This window comes from Giraffa tippelskirchi, chromosome 6 (genome assembly GCF_054371585.1).
Source record: "Giraffa tippelskirchi isolate mGirTip1 chromosome 6, T2T-mGirTip1v1.2.pri, whole genome shotgun sequence".
NCBI classification, from domain to species: domain Eukaryota; kingdom Metazoa; phylum Chordata; class Mammalia; order Artiodactyla; family Giraffidae; genus Giraffa; species Giraffa tippelskirchi.
In genome coordinates this window covers 82,736,988-82,750,445 of record NC_137280.1, presented here as the reverse complement: position 1 = coordinate 82,750,445, position 13,458 = coordinate 82,736,988, and the positions used below count along the sequence as shown (strand labels likewise).

At 53.7% G+C, this 13,458-nt stretch overlaps 2 protein-coding genes across 7 annotated transcripts in view; both read right to left on the bottom strand.

Moving 5' to 3' along the window:
* Positions 1–2,607: 2,607 nt before the first annotated feature.
* TM6SF2 (transmembrane 6 superfamily member 2) lies at positions 2,608–9,786 on the bottom strand. Its single transcript, XM_081496142.1, has 10 exons — positions 9,579–9,786; positions 7,472–7,575; positions 6,973–7,070; positions 6,800–6,903; positions 6,317–6,399; positions 5,544–5,668; positions 5,261–5,362; positions 4,842–4,934; positions 4,058–4,177; positions 2,608–3,106 (listed from the first exon to the last, which is right to left on the bottom strand). Exons 1-10 carry the CDS (start codon positions 9,671–9,673, stop codon positions 2,900–2,902), a joined length of 1,131 nt encoding a protein of 376 aa, XP_081352268.1. The 5' UTR covers positions 9,674–9,786; the 3' UTR covers positions 2,608–2,899.
* A 2,890-nt stretch (positions 9,787–12,676) lies between these two features.
* Positions 12,677–13,458, bottom strand: part of SUGP1 (SURP and G-patch domain containing 1) — a 33,576-nt gene continuing 32,794 nt past the window's right edge. For all 6 annotated transcript variants that reach the window (XR_014055602.1, XM_081496137.1, XM_081496132.1 and 3 more), the window contains 2 exons: positions 13,165–13,294; positions 12,677–12,875 (listed from right to left, as the gene is read on the bottom strand). Coding sequence is in view for 5 of the 6 variants with exons in the window: in XM_081496137.1 (XP_081352263.1) it covers positions 12,849–12,875; positions 13,165–13,294 (157 nt within the window). In the remaining variant the exon portion in view is untranslated. The remainder of the gene's footprint in view (positions 12,876–13,164; positions 13,295–13,458) is intronic.

The following is a 13,458-nucleotide window of genomic DNA, read 5'->3' as shown; positions in this document are numbered from 1 at the left end:
CTAAGATATGGAGTTCTGGGTTTTTGGTGGCAATCTAGTGGCTAGACACACTATCAGTTCAGTCATTCGGTCATGTCTGACTCTTTGTGACCCCATGGACTGCAGCACGCCAGGCTTCCCTGTCCATCACCACCAGCTCCTGGAGCTTACTCAAACTCATGTCCATCGAGTCAGTGATGCCATCCAACTATCTCATCCTCTGTCGTCCCCTTCTCCTCTCGCCTTCAATCTTTCCCAGCATCAGGGTCTTTTCTAATGAGTCAATTATTTGCATCAGGTGGCCAAAGTATTAGAGCTTCAGCTTCCAATGAATATTCAGGACTGACTTCCTTTAGGATTGACTGGTTTGATCTCCTTGCAGTCCAAGGGACTCTCAAGAGTCTTCTCCAACACCACACTTCAAAAGCATCAATTCTTTGGCCCTCAGCTTTCTTTATAGTTCAACTCTCACACCCATACATGACTACTGGAAAAACCATAGCTTTGACTAGATGTTGGCAAAGTAATGTCTCTGCTTTTTAATATGCTATCTTGGTTGGTCATAGCTTTTCTTCCAAGGAGCAAGCGTCTTTTAACTTCATGGCTGCAGTCACTATCTGCAGTGATCTTGAAGCCCCCCAAAATAAAGTCTCTCACTCTTTCCATTGTTTCCCCATCTGTTTTACATGAAGTGATGGGACCGGATGCCATGATCTTAGTTTTCTGAATGTTGAGTTTTAAGCCAACTTTTCACTCTCCTCTTTCACTTTCATCAAGAGGCTCTTTAGTTCTTCTTCACTTTCTGCCATAAGGGTGGTGTCATCTGCATATCTGAGGTTATTGATATTTCTCCCAGCAGTCTTGAGTCCAGATTGTGCTTCATCCAGCCCAGCATTTCTCATGACGTACTCTGCATATAAGTTAAATGAGTAGGGTGACAACATACAGCCTTGATGTACTCCTTTCTCGATTTGGAACCATTCTGTTGTTCCATGTCCAGTCCTAACTGTTACTTCTTGACCTGCATACAGATTTCTCAGGAGACAGGTGAGGTGGTCTGGTATTCCCATCTCTTGAAGAACTTCCCACAATTTGTTGTGATCCACACAGTCAAAGGCTTTGGTGTACTCAATAAAGCAGAAGTAGATGTTTTTCTGGAACTCGCTTGCTTTTTTGATGATCTAACGGATGTTGGCAATTTGATCTCTGCTTCCTCTGCCTTTTCGAAATCCAGCTGGAATATCTGGAAGTTCACCATTCATGTACTGTTGAAGCCTGGCTTGACGGATTTTGAGCATTACTTTGCTAGCGTGTAAGATGAGTGCAATTGTGCAGTAGTTTGAACATTCTTTGGCATTGCCTTTCTTTGGGATTGGAATGAAAACTGACCTTCTCCAGTCCTGTGGTCACTGCTGAGTATTCCAAATTTGCTGGCATTTTGAGTGCAGCACTTTCACAGCATCATCTTTGAGGATTTGAAATAGCTCAATTGGAATTCCATCATCTCCACTAGCTTTGTTCTTAGTGATGCTTCCTAAGGCCCACTTGACTCGGCATTCCAGGATGTCTGACTCTAGCTGAGTGATCATACCATTATGGTTATCTGGGTCATGAAGATCTTTTTTGTATAGTTCTTCTGTGTATTCTTGCCATCTCTTCTTAATATCTTCTGCTTCTGTTAGGTCCAGACCATTTCTGCCCTTTATTGTGCCCATCTTTGCATGAAATATTCCCTTGATATCTCTAATTTTCATGAAGAGATCTCTAGTCATACTATAGATGCCTAATAAGTATCGGTAGGGGTAGGGAGATCAATCCCCTGACCCACAGTGCTCTGGGCAGGAGTTACCCCTGAACCTGCACCTTCACTTAAGTTCAAAAATCAAATAAGGAGAGGGGACTTCCCTGGTGGTCCAGTGGCTAAGACTGTATGTTTCCAAGGCAGGAGGCCTCGGTTTGATCCCTGGTCAGGGAACTAGATCCCACACACCACAACTAAGAGTTCTCGTGCTATAACTAAAGATCCTGCGTGCTGCAATTAAGACCTGACACAGTCAAATAAATAAAAATGAATGTTAAAAAAGTTTAAAACCAGAGGACAAGGAGCCCTGCCCCAACTTCTTGGCTGTCCCCCCCCAATTTCAGTTTCTCCCAAATATGAGCCAGTCAGACAGCAGACACAGGGCTTTGTGGCTGAAGGAACCAGGATTCTATGCCTAACACAGCTGCATTAAGGAGGCATGACCTCGGACCAGGATCTTCACCTCCTGCAGACTCAGTTTTCCCATCTGGAATATGGGGTGAGATCCAGCATGTAGCGTGTGATGTTGGTCATTGGCCTGGTATATGGTAGGTGATTAATAACTGTGTCACACTGTTAGTTATTATAATTTCTTGGTGGAGCTTAGACTTTGGACTCTTTTCTCCTGATTGTGACCTCAGATGGGTCTCCGGTCCTCTCTGAGCCTCGTTGTTCCCCATCTGGAAGATGGGGCTGTTCACACCAACCAGAGGCCAACTTCTCCTGTCCGGCACCTTAGCTCTTGTTGGTTAAGCTGGCAGTGATGAGTGGGCCCTCGTGGGTTCTGAGAAGAGGGTCCCTTGCCCCATGAAACACTCAGAGCAACGTTTTATGCATCAAAAGGACTTTTACTAAAAGGATCCATTGAGGGGGATAATGGACAGGGAGGGTGCCTATGTGGAGTTTGGGTGAGGTGACAGCTGAGCATGCCTGTGGCCCTCTCTGCTGGAACACCTGGACCCTGGGCACTCCCATCCCACCCACTGGCCTGAAATCACCATAGTCAGAACTAAAGGCACCCAGAAACACACCTCCTGTCTCTAAAAAAGCCCAACCCAGCCTTATAAGGACAGGGCTGGCTGGGCATGTAAACAGAGTCTTGGGGGCCCCACGGCCCCCTCAGTGCTGCTTCTCATGGTGGGCTGGGGGCCCAGGAGGTGGGTGTAGGAAGAAGGCGGGGCGCCACAGGCAGCGGAAGGCCAGCAAGTGGGGGCCAAGCGCATACAGTAGGTTACACATGAAGAAGCTGGCCCAGGCATCCTCAGGCACACGGTAGGTGAAGGGCGTGCGCAGGTGCATGGAGGCCCCCATGTGTGAGAACTGTGCCTGGCGGCCAGAAAGGGAGGATGGATGTCACAGACCAGAGGACAAGTCCCAGCGTCACCAACAGCCCACTTTGTGGAACCCAAAATTTCTTCATCCCTATCTCTCTGGTCCTGCTGACCTACCTGTCTCCCCTCTTTGATCCATCTGTCTCTAAACATCCCTGTGCCCCACATGTCCTGTCTATTCTTATCCATTTATCCGTGAGCCTCTGCCCAGCTGCCTAACCAGAACCATCTTCACTCTGTCTGCTGGACCCCTTACCCCATCTCGCTGACCTGAGTCTAGCTCCTCCTCATGGTCTTCCCCACCCCAGGCAACCTTGACACAAATCCTCTCAATTCTACCTGTAATAGATAAAATAATAATACATCTAATCAAGGTCCTCCTGATCCCACTGCCCTGGCCAGGGTCCAGCCTTTATCACTTCCCATCAGAAACCCAGAGACATGCCCCCAGCTCTGAACCCTCCACTGCTCAAACACCTTCTATGGCTCCCCATTGTTCTCAGCACAAGCTCCCATGCCCAGATTTCAAACCCGTTAGCATCTAGCTGTCAATTTATCTTGCTGCTGCCTTTACCCACATTATGGCTGTCTAAATCACTGTCCCCCTCTGTGCATTTCTTTATGCTGTTCCCATTCCTGGAAAGCTTTTCCCTGCCTAAAGAATTCATACCCATACATCAAAGCCCATGCCCCCTCTTTTAAGAACTCTGCCTCTCTGGAATCCCTCTCAGCCTCTGTACCCCTTCTGTTCAGTTCTGACCTCATGGGATGGGGTATCTGTGTCTGGCCCATTTTTCTTTCCAACACTAGGAAATCCTGGGATACTGAGCTGAGAGCCTGTCAAGGGCCTGGCATCACCCAGGTAAGCACAAAGGCAATTGATAAGCAGGCAGAGACTTTCTCTCCTAAGCACTGGCCCAACACACCCCACCCCACCCCACCTCACCTGGCCAATGGCTCCAGCAAATACCAAGGTCCAGTCAGGCAGCCAGGAGCATCCAGGAAAGATGAGGGCATAGATGGCCAGGCCATAGAAAGGTAGCACATAAAACATATTCACCAGCATCTGCGGGGCACACAACTGATGGAATGAGTAGCTGCTCAGTTAGGTCTCCTGACGTCCCTCAGGTGGTGGCCCCAGGGAGGATCTGGCCAGCCTCAAACTCTATCAAGATTGGGGTTCACTGTACATTCCACCCCTGTGGAAATTACTCCTTTCTTTCCCTTGGGTTTCCCCCCTACACCACTCTCATACACTGAGCCCACCCACCTTCCTCTATATGTAGCATATGACCCTGGCCTGGTCAATCAGAACATCCCCCTGGCCATAATAATCAGCTATGAGCATGTGACTTAAACTTGGCCAATCAGAGCCTACTTAAGACTTACACTTAAGCACTGAGGAATTAAGGGCTCAATCTCCTCTGAGGTGGCTAAATAGGGAGAATGGAAGCCTGGAGATACCCAAGGCTGTCTCTGCCATACCACAAAGGCACCACCTGGGAGTGGAGCACATGCAAAGAAAGCAGAGCCTGGAGCTAGAGCTAGCTTTGAGCTCCTGGATCCAGCCATACCTGAAGACCACATCTGTACTTTTCTGGTAGGACAATAAATTCCATCTGTGCTTCAGCCAGTTTAACTTGTGTTGTTTTGGCACCTGCGTCAAAGGGGCCCAGTAGATCCCTAACCACAGCAGGACCATGGTCCTCTCCTTCCACCTGCCCACTCACCTGCACCTTTGGATAGGTCACGGGGTCTCTCAGGTATGGTTCATACTGATAGATGTAGACAAAGCAGGCATCCATGGGGCAGTCAAGTACCACCTAGGGCCCACAGACAAACCAACAGCCTCAAACCTCCCTCCCATAGGGAGATTTCCCCACCCTCCTGGGAGGGGACCACACCCCCTGCTCTGGCCTGCCTCATCCTTGGGTTTCTCCTCTGAGAATCCACAGATACTTGAGCTGGGGAGAAGGCTACAGGGAATGGGACTTTGTGTTGGAACACTCAGATTAGACTCAGTGAACTTCCCTGAACGATCAGGTGGGAGAGCAGTGGCCTTTTTCCGCACTGGATAAGGAAGTTAAAGAAGGGAGGGATGGGCTGGGGAGGGGACTGGTGGCAAGTAGGCAGGCCAGTGCAGACTCACCAGGCCCCGAAAGAGGGTGAAGAATGCAGCAAAGATGAGGTAGATGATGAGGGCCAGGTCAACTGGGCGCCGCAGAAGGCCCTTTCTTTGGGCCTCCTCCACCTGCCGCATGAGAAATAGCATGAGAAGTCTGGTATCCAACAGGCACTCAGTGAAGGCTCATCTCTTCTTCCCTAATCACCAAGGATATCTTTCCAAGGAGATAATGTCTTTGACAAGAAGCAACCCAAATGGGGGACATTCAGGCATTTGGGACAAGCTGACCTGGGGGCAAGGGACTCACCATGTTGGGAGTGAAGCAGGTTGGCACCTGGGTCTGGTTGAAGACCCTCAAGCCAGCCCAGCATGGGACCAGCACGAAAGGAATGGTGAGGAAAAATGTAGGCCTGATCTCTGAGCTGTATTTACCTGCCACGGTAGGAGAGACAGGGTGTCACGAAGTGAGGATCTCCTGGGCCTGGCTGGACCCTTTATCAGGGCCATGTCAGAGCCCCTGGCTGGAAGCTGTTGAGTCACAAATGCCATCCTAGCTCAGCCCTAACACCTCTGACTCCCCAGTGCTTGTAAGATGATGATTATGCTCCTCAGCCTGGCCTTCCTCAATTTACCTTCAGGACACGGCTCCTACACTTCAGCTGTTTTTTGTTCCCCCTGGAGACACCCTGGATATTCCTCTTTCACAGCTACCCCCACATCCCTGGCTGCCTTCTCTGCTCTGTCTCCCAAGACCTACCTACAAAGCTGTCAGCCTGCCCTCTGGATCCACTTTAAGATTCCCTTCTCATGTCAAGAGCATTTTGGGCTAAGTCCCTGGGGTCAGGGACCACTAGCTGGGGAAGAAGTGGAATGTGCTTCCATTCCTCCAAGAAGAAAATGGGAAAGATGTGGGGAAAGTCTGCCGACTTAGACTGTGAATGGAGAGGCATGCAGTTGGCGGGGGTGGGGGGCTGCCTTCCGCAGACACTGGAAAAGGTATGGAGGACCCCGTGGGGACTTCCAGATGCAGGGCAGTGACCCAGCCCAGGGAGACAAGATTCCTCAGAGCCAAGTCCTTACCAAGGATGTTTCCTGGGAGGAACACTAGGATGCTCATGATGAAGGATCCCAGCCAATAGAGTCCAAGGTTCCGGTAACTCTTCCTGGGCAGGAGATGGAGGAGTGACCAGCAGATACCCCCAGTCTCAGAGCCCCAGACAGGGTCCAGAGACAAATCTGGGCTCCCCAGCTCTGGACCCCTTCAGTTTCACCCAAGACAGAAGGGACAACAGGGAGTTGAATGAGGGAATGAACAGTCAGACCCTATGTCCAAGGATAGCAATGGCTGCCCAGGTACAGGGTGACACAAGAGAAGAGAACTGACCACCACAGACACCTGTGACATTCCCTGAATCCTTCTTCTAGCCACCCCTGTCTAAGCCTTAGAGGGGCTTCCTGATTTCCCCTACAGACACTTCTGGCTTCACCCTGGCCTGGGGCCTTCCACCTAAGAACTCCGCCTCCTTCCCAGGGTCTAGGTGCCACCCTGCCCGCCTCGCGCACCTTTTACGGATGGCACCTGTCATGGCCAGGTAGAGGAGGTAGTGAACAATGCCATCCCAGTAGCAGATGAAAACTCCATGTGCCGTGCGCAGGTACGGCTCACCCTGCAGGGGCAGGTGTGGGGCTCAGACAGGCAGTAGGACTGCGGGCATCCCAGACCGCTCCTGACATACCTCCTTGGTGTAGAACTCCATAAAACCCGCCATGTAGCCGTCTTCCTGGAGAGCAATAAGGAGGTCCACCACAGAGGTGAAGGCGAAGACCGCGAAGACTACAGGAGAGCAGGCGGGACATTGGCAGTGTGAAGGCAGGGCAGAGATTAGGTGTGGGCGGGGCCTGAGATCTCTTGTTGGGGACTCAATTTCCCAAAGCCTCTGTGCAAAACTGCTCCCAGGCCCAACCCCACAAATCACATGACCCACAACCCTTCCTCATAGGGAGGCACAGTCCTTGCCTTATAGGTGTCCACAGGTTGATGAGAAAGGCACTGTTGTGGCACTCAGGAGCCCCAAGTCAGAAGGAGGAGGCCCCCTGAGATTTCCCAATCAACAGAGGGTCTCTAGTCTCTCTGAGGTTCTCCAGTCTGATGAAGGCCCTTCAGGGACTGCCAGTCTGATGCAGGAAGCCGTTGCCCAAACAGTTCTCTTCCCCAGGACCCTCCCACCAACTCACCAGCATAGAGCGGGTCATAATAGATGTCACTTCGGGACAAGCTGTATATTGCCAAGGAGAGCAGACCCAGGATCAGGGTGCTCATCAACACCACCCCCAGGGGGCTGTGGAGAGGAAAACCAAGTCAGGGAGGCCAGGCCCATTTTGAGACCCTATCGCACCCTGGTGCAGAGCAGACACCAGGAAGCTCCAGGTGACCAGGCTGAAGCTTCTGTCCATCAAGGAAAGCCATTCCCTGAAACTCCCATTTCCCAGCACCAGGCTCTTGCTCCAGCTGTTTCTGACCCACCGCCTCAGTTCAGTTCAGTTGCTCAGTCATGTCTGACTGTTTGCGACCCCATGGACTGCAGCACACCAGGCTTCCCTGTCCATCAACAACTCCCAGAGCTTGCTCAAACTCATGTCCATTGAGTCGGTGATGCCATCCAACCATCTCATCCTCATGCCCCACCCCCTGCTGCTGCTGCTGCTGCTGCTAAGTCGCTTCAGTCGTGTCCGACTCTGTGCGACCCCATAGACGGCAGCCCATCAGGCTCCACCATCCCTGGGATTCTCCAGGCAAGAATACTGGAGTGGATTGCCATTTCCTTCTCCAGTGCATGAAAGGGAAAAGTGAAAGTGAAGTCGCTCAGTCGTGTCCGACTCTTAGCGACCCCATGGACCGTAGCCTACCAGGCTCCTCCGTCCATGGGATTTTCCAGGCAAGAGTACTGGAGTGGGGTGCCATTGCCTTCTCCGCCCCACCCCCTAACTCCTTCCAAAAGTCTTTCCACTTGGCAAAGTCCTATTCATGCTTCATGGCCCATCTACATTGCTCCTCTTCCAGGTACAGAGGGAACCTCTGTCAACACCTTCTGACTATGTGATTTATCCAGTCACCTGTTGATGTGTGTCAGCTTGCTTATTCATTCAACAATTCCAAGACCCTCTGTGGTCAGTTCCAATGCTCACAACCACCAAAGGATCTCTAGAGCTTAGCTCTGTACATCTCATTGTCTGAAGATTCTGACTCCTCCCAGATAAAGTCCAAATGTTTCCATCAACCCCACCCCACCCCTACCCTGATCTGTTCCTATCAACTCGATAAGGCAGGTCAACCACCTGCAGAGACAATAGAAGCCAGGTCTCTGGGTAGCCCCCAACACTTGGCAAACCAAGGCCCAGAGAGTGTGGGAGACATATCCAAGGTCATGTGTTCTCCCCTTACACTCTCTCCAGATCCCTACCTTCCCCTGACCCCTTAGGATCCCCATTCTTGGCCCCATCCAACCAACAATGACAATTATAGTAATTAGCTGAGATCACAATAGCGTCTTGGCACACAGTTCATGATCCTTGACTGTACCTATGGAAGGAGTCTAGGATTATGTTCATTGAACAATGAAGAAAGCGAGGTTCCCGGGGGCAACCTGGCTCATTTGGGTTCCAGGGGAGTGGAGCCAGGAATTTGTACCCAAGGAGCCAACTCCGCAGTCAAGATTCCCTCTACCCCATGTCTCGGGTTGTGTTGGTTTTGGGGGTATGAGGGATTGGTGGATGGCTGGTATTCAGTGGCTGGATCCACAGGGTTGAGACCTGGGGTTAGGTGACAGGGAGAGCGGAGGTGGAGGCATGTAGAGGAAACTGAGGTTATGTCCAGGGTGGGCCAGCCCCTGAAGAGAAGAAAGTTCCAGGAACTGTCTGCTAGGGGTAGTGCAGCAGAATTTGTGTGTGGCAAGAGCTGGGTCACTGGGGCCTTATCTGGAACAATACTTTGACCCTTGGCGACTTTGGAGTCTGTGCTGGGCACATCCCTGGGAAAACTCCAGAAACCTTCCAAAATCCTGCCTTGTTAGGGGCTCTGTCTCTCAGAGTCCCTCCCCCCAGACCCCAAACGTCCCAGGAGAGCCCCCAGCTCCACCACACTGCTCCAGCCGGCTGAAGGGTATTTCGGGTTGGAAGCGAGGGGTTCTCCTAACCCAGCCTCCTCTCCCCCGGGCCAGAGCGGCACGGGGCCGCTTGGCTCAGGGGAGCCCGCTCATCCCCATCCCGCCCGCTTCGCACCCTCACACCGCAACCCGGCCCCGCCGCCCCAGAGGAGGCCGCCCCGGCCCCTTCCCGCACGCACTACGAGAGCACCGAGACGTAGTTGAGCGCGAAGGACAACGGGAGGGCGCCCAGCGATAGAACTGCGATCTTGCCCGCCAGCGGCGGGATGTCCATAGCGGCGGCGCCGGGACCCCAGCTCGGTTCCTGCGTGGCTGTGCCTCTGGGCGCCGAGGTGCCAGGGACCCAGACAGACTCGGCCCCGCCTGGCGCAAAGGTCGCCCCCTCCACCCCCCTCACCCCGCTGTGATTGCACCGCGAGCTCCCGGAGAGCCTCCGAGGCCCCTCCCTCTCCCAGCGGCCCCTCCCCTCCATTGATAGCTTCACCGGACTCGGGGCGGTCCCTAAGGGCAGCGCCTGCCGCCCAGCCGGTTTCGCTTTCTACTAATGCTCATCAGAACACAATTCCTCAGGATGCTTCCATTTCTGCGTCCTGGAGGTCCTCGGCCAGCAACTTCACTCTTCGGGAGTTCGTTCTCCGGGCCTCGTTCTGCACTTCTTTCTTCACCCTAAGGTACAGGCGTCCCATCCTTGACTCCGACGCCGAAGGGGACCCTTTTTAACTTTTCACATTTCCCAGACCCCCCTCTCGCCCAGGATCCTGCATTTCTGCATACGGACAGAGAGCCTTACCCGCCTGGGTGCGGAGTTCCCTTTAGTGCCCTGGGGTTTGAGTTTTCACGCGACGGCCTCAAACACATTTAAACACGTGTCCAGGTGTGAAGTTTTGACTGGGCCCCGGGGGTAGGGGGCGGGGGAGGACATCTCAAGGCAGCCTGCCAGGGCCCAGGGTTGGCGACACCTTGTAGGGCTCTGTGATTCTCTACCGTGTTTCTTCCTTCTATACTGAACATCTGCTAATGTAGGCGGGTCTGAAGGGCGGGGCCCAAGGGGCAGCTAAGGATGGTGAAGAGTTTGATGGTGTTCCTGGAAGGAAGTATAGCTCAAGCTTTGGGCTGAGCAGCAGAAAGTAGACACTAGGGCTGGGGCGGTGGTGGAGGTTCATAGTGCAACGTGGGCGGGGGGGGGGGCGGGTTGGGAGGGTTCTGGATAGCAGGGAGGAGGCTGGGCTCCATCATGGGACAAATGCAAGGGGGCAGAGCTGGGCCAGGGAGGGGGTTGCACGATGGAGGGAGAATTAGGAAGCAGCTGTCTATCAACCCCTCCAACCAGCCTCGGATTCTTGCCCGTGTGGTGCTTGTGGCTGCAGGAAGTAGGGTAAGCAGTGCACACTTGATTCCTGTCCCAGGGAAGCCTAGAGTCCTTTTTTTTTTTGGCTGCACCATTAGGGATTTGGGACTTTAGTTACCTGACCAGCGACTGAACTTGGGGCACAGCTGTGACAGTGTAAATCTTAGCCACTGCACCACCAGGGAATTCCCTGGGGTAAAATTCTAACCCTCACATCCCCCACCCCCTGCTCTTGGCCCAGCCAGGACCCCATCTCCATGGGCCAGCTGGGTCCCATCTCTGAGCCTGGGTGACAAGATGATCTTTGGCCACTGACTCAAAACCTTCCTTCCTCAGGGGCCTGTTTCCCTTGATGCGAAGTTCAGGTTCCTCTGGGCTGACCTGAATCTCCAGCCTTTCTTGACCTTCTCAATTCCAGTGGTTTCAATTCCCTACATGCCCTTCTCCTGTCTGCAAGATACACCCTCTCATATCTCCTCACCTCTTAAAGCAGGCTGCAGTGTCCTGTCCCCAGGCAGCTCACCCTGTCACTCCAGCCCCCGTTTTACCCCTGGAGGGCCAGGGGTCTGCTCTTACACCCCGCATCTGGGAGATGCCTACATGTCCACCCAGCATTTGGAGGCCTCCTCTTCCAACTCTCCCCCTGGCTGGGGCTAAAGTCCATGGTCTGAGTCTGGTGACTGAGAATTAAACAGAAGGGTGACCTTGACCTGGAGAGCAAGGTGTTAGGGACCAAGCCCCAGGGTTCCCGTCGTTGGAACCTCTGGCAGCAAGAACTCCATCCTTGTGCTCAGGACTCTGGCTACCTGGGCAGGCTCCATGTCACTCCCTTGCCTTGCCCTGGGAACAGCATCCATGGAGAGGAGACAGGGTAGTGTGCGTCATCCAACCAGGGATGTGCTGCTGAGATTCCCAGATCCAAGACTCCCTCACTGGGACATTTCCCAGACCACCTCCACCACAGGTCCCGGCTCCTCTCTACAGCATTCATCAATCTCAGGTGGTGTCAGGGGTTCCTGAGCACAGTCCCAGCAGAGTGTGGGTGCCCAGGGCAGATCCTGGCCATCTGGTTCACAGTCAGTGCTCAGTGTTTGCTCAACGACTGTGTGAACTGCAGGCTGGCCCAGGAGCCTGATGCCAGCTTGAGTCCTCAGACCCCTTGAGCCCACAGGGGCTGAGCAGGATCCACTGTATGAGACAGGGCAGGGGGAGTTGTAGGGGCCCCCAGTGGCCCAGGCCCTGATATTCCAAGCATGGCTGACAGATTTTGGAGACCTCGTCCAAGTTGCTCACTCAAGATCCCCAGGTAATTTCTGCACAAACATGAGGCACCGGCTCTGGTGATGGGGTGAGCTCTCAGCACACACCGTGGTCCAGGCTACCCACTAGCTTCCCCTCTTCCAGGAGGCATGTGATGTCCCAGTCCAGTGTATCTGTCCAGGAAGCTGTCTCCCACAGCCATGAGCCCTAGGGACCTGTATGTCCACCCTACTCTGAGGATGCAGGGCAGCCAGAATGGCTTGGGCTACAGCATCACCAGCCAGGTCTGCTGTATGCGGCATGTGTGGGAGGCCCTGTCAGTGCCACCTGTCAAGAGAGGTGAGGGGCACAGGTGTGCCCTGGGTCCACCTGCCTTGTGGGTCTGAGGGAGAACTGGGCTCGCCTGGGGAAGTCCTCCTGAGCCTCCCCCTATGGTGCAGTGCTAGGCTAGAAGGTCCCTTATGCCCTCAGCATGGGTGCAGCCAGGTCTCGGTGGGCTGGCCACCCCTCCAAAATTCCTCTCAACTCCAATCCAGGCTGACGGGGGACCGCATGAGCAAACAAACGTCCAGGTGCCTTTCCAGGATTCCTTGGGCACTGGGCAGCCTTCACAGATGCATCCTGTCCCCACTGTCCACCCTGGCCCTGATGCTAAGGAACAGGAAGGGGTTTCTGGTGATGGCAAGACCAGGCTGCCACAGCAGGCAGGCTCTGGGGTTTTAATACACAGTACAACACTCGCAACAATGGGAAGGGCAGGCAGAAATGTAGGCTGGAACATTCTGCAGTCCAGGGATGGTCAGTCTTTTGGAAAGTACACTTGTGCATTTCTCCAGAATACTCAGTAGTAAGGCCGTCTGGGGTTGTTCTGTGGGAAGCAAGAAAGATAAAATGGGAGGTGATTATGCTAAAGGGAGACAGCAGTTCCTCCCATCCAGAACCTACCAGGAGCAGCTAGCTCACATTCTCCGGAGGGAGGGCAGCTTTGGGGAGGAGAGACAGACTTGCACACAGGTGGCGAGGTGGGAGGTGGGTTTGCTGCTGAGCCTAGCTGGACTGTGGAAGGAGGACACTTCTGTTACCAGCACCACCCCCCCTCCAGTGGAGGCACTGTGGGAACCAGCCAGAAACAAGATGGGGGACGGGGACTCACGCACCAGGGGGTTGGGCCGGAAGCGGTAGGCCAGCATCATCCTCTTGCGGAAAGCCTCGTATTCATCATCTTCCTTGGAGAGCTCGGCTGGCCGGTCAATGCCAAAGCCAGCGCCATCTACCGTGGTGGTGCCCCTGCATTGGGGCAATGGGTGGGGTAGTGAGCAGGGGAGCAGGATGGTGCCAGAGGAAAAGGGGGTGAGGGGCCTGAGCTTGGGGGCAGGGAGGCCTCACTCGCCCTGGATGGGCTCAGCAGCAGCACCCCAATGCAGCTCCATGTGGGGGGTACGCTGGGCTGG

Excerpts from the sequence above, each read along its gene's own strand:
- TM6SF2 (XM_081496142.1), bottom strand. The coding sequence starts at position 9,673 with ATGGACATCCCGCCGCTGGCGGGCAAGATCGCAGTTCTATCGCTGGGC. Across the intron at positions 7,576-9,578 it reads TACGTCTCGGTGCTCTCGTA|CCCCCTGGGGGTGGTGTTGA; the intron begins GTGCGTGCGGGA and ends TCCTCTCCACAG. Across the intron at positions 4,178-4,841 it reads TGACCTATCCAAAGGTGCAG|ATGCTGGTGAATATGTTTTA; the intron begins GTGAGTGGGCAG and ends TGTGCCCCGCAG.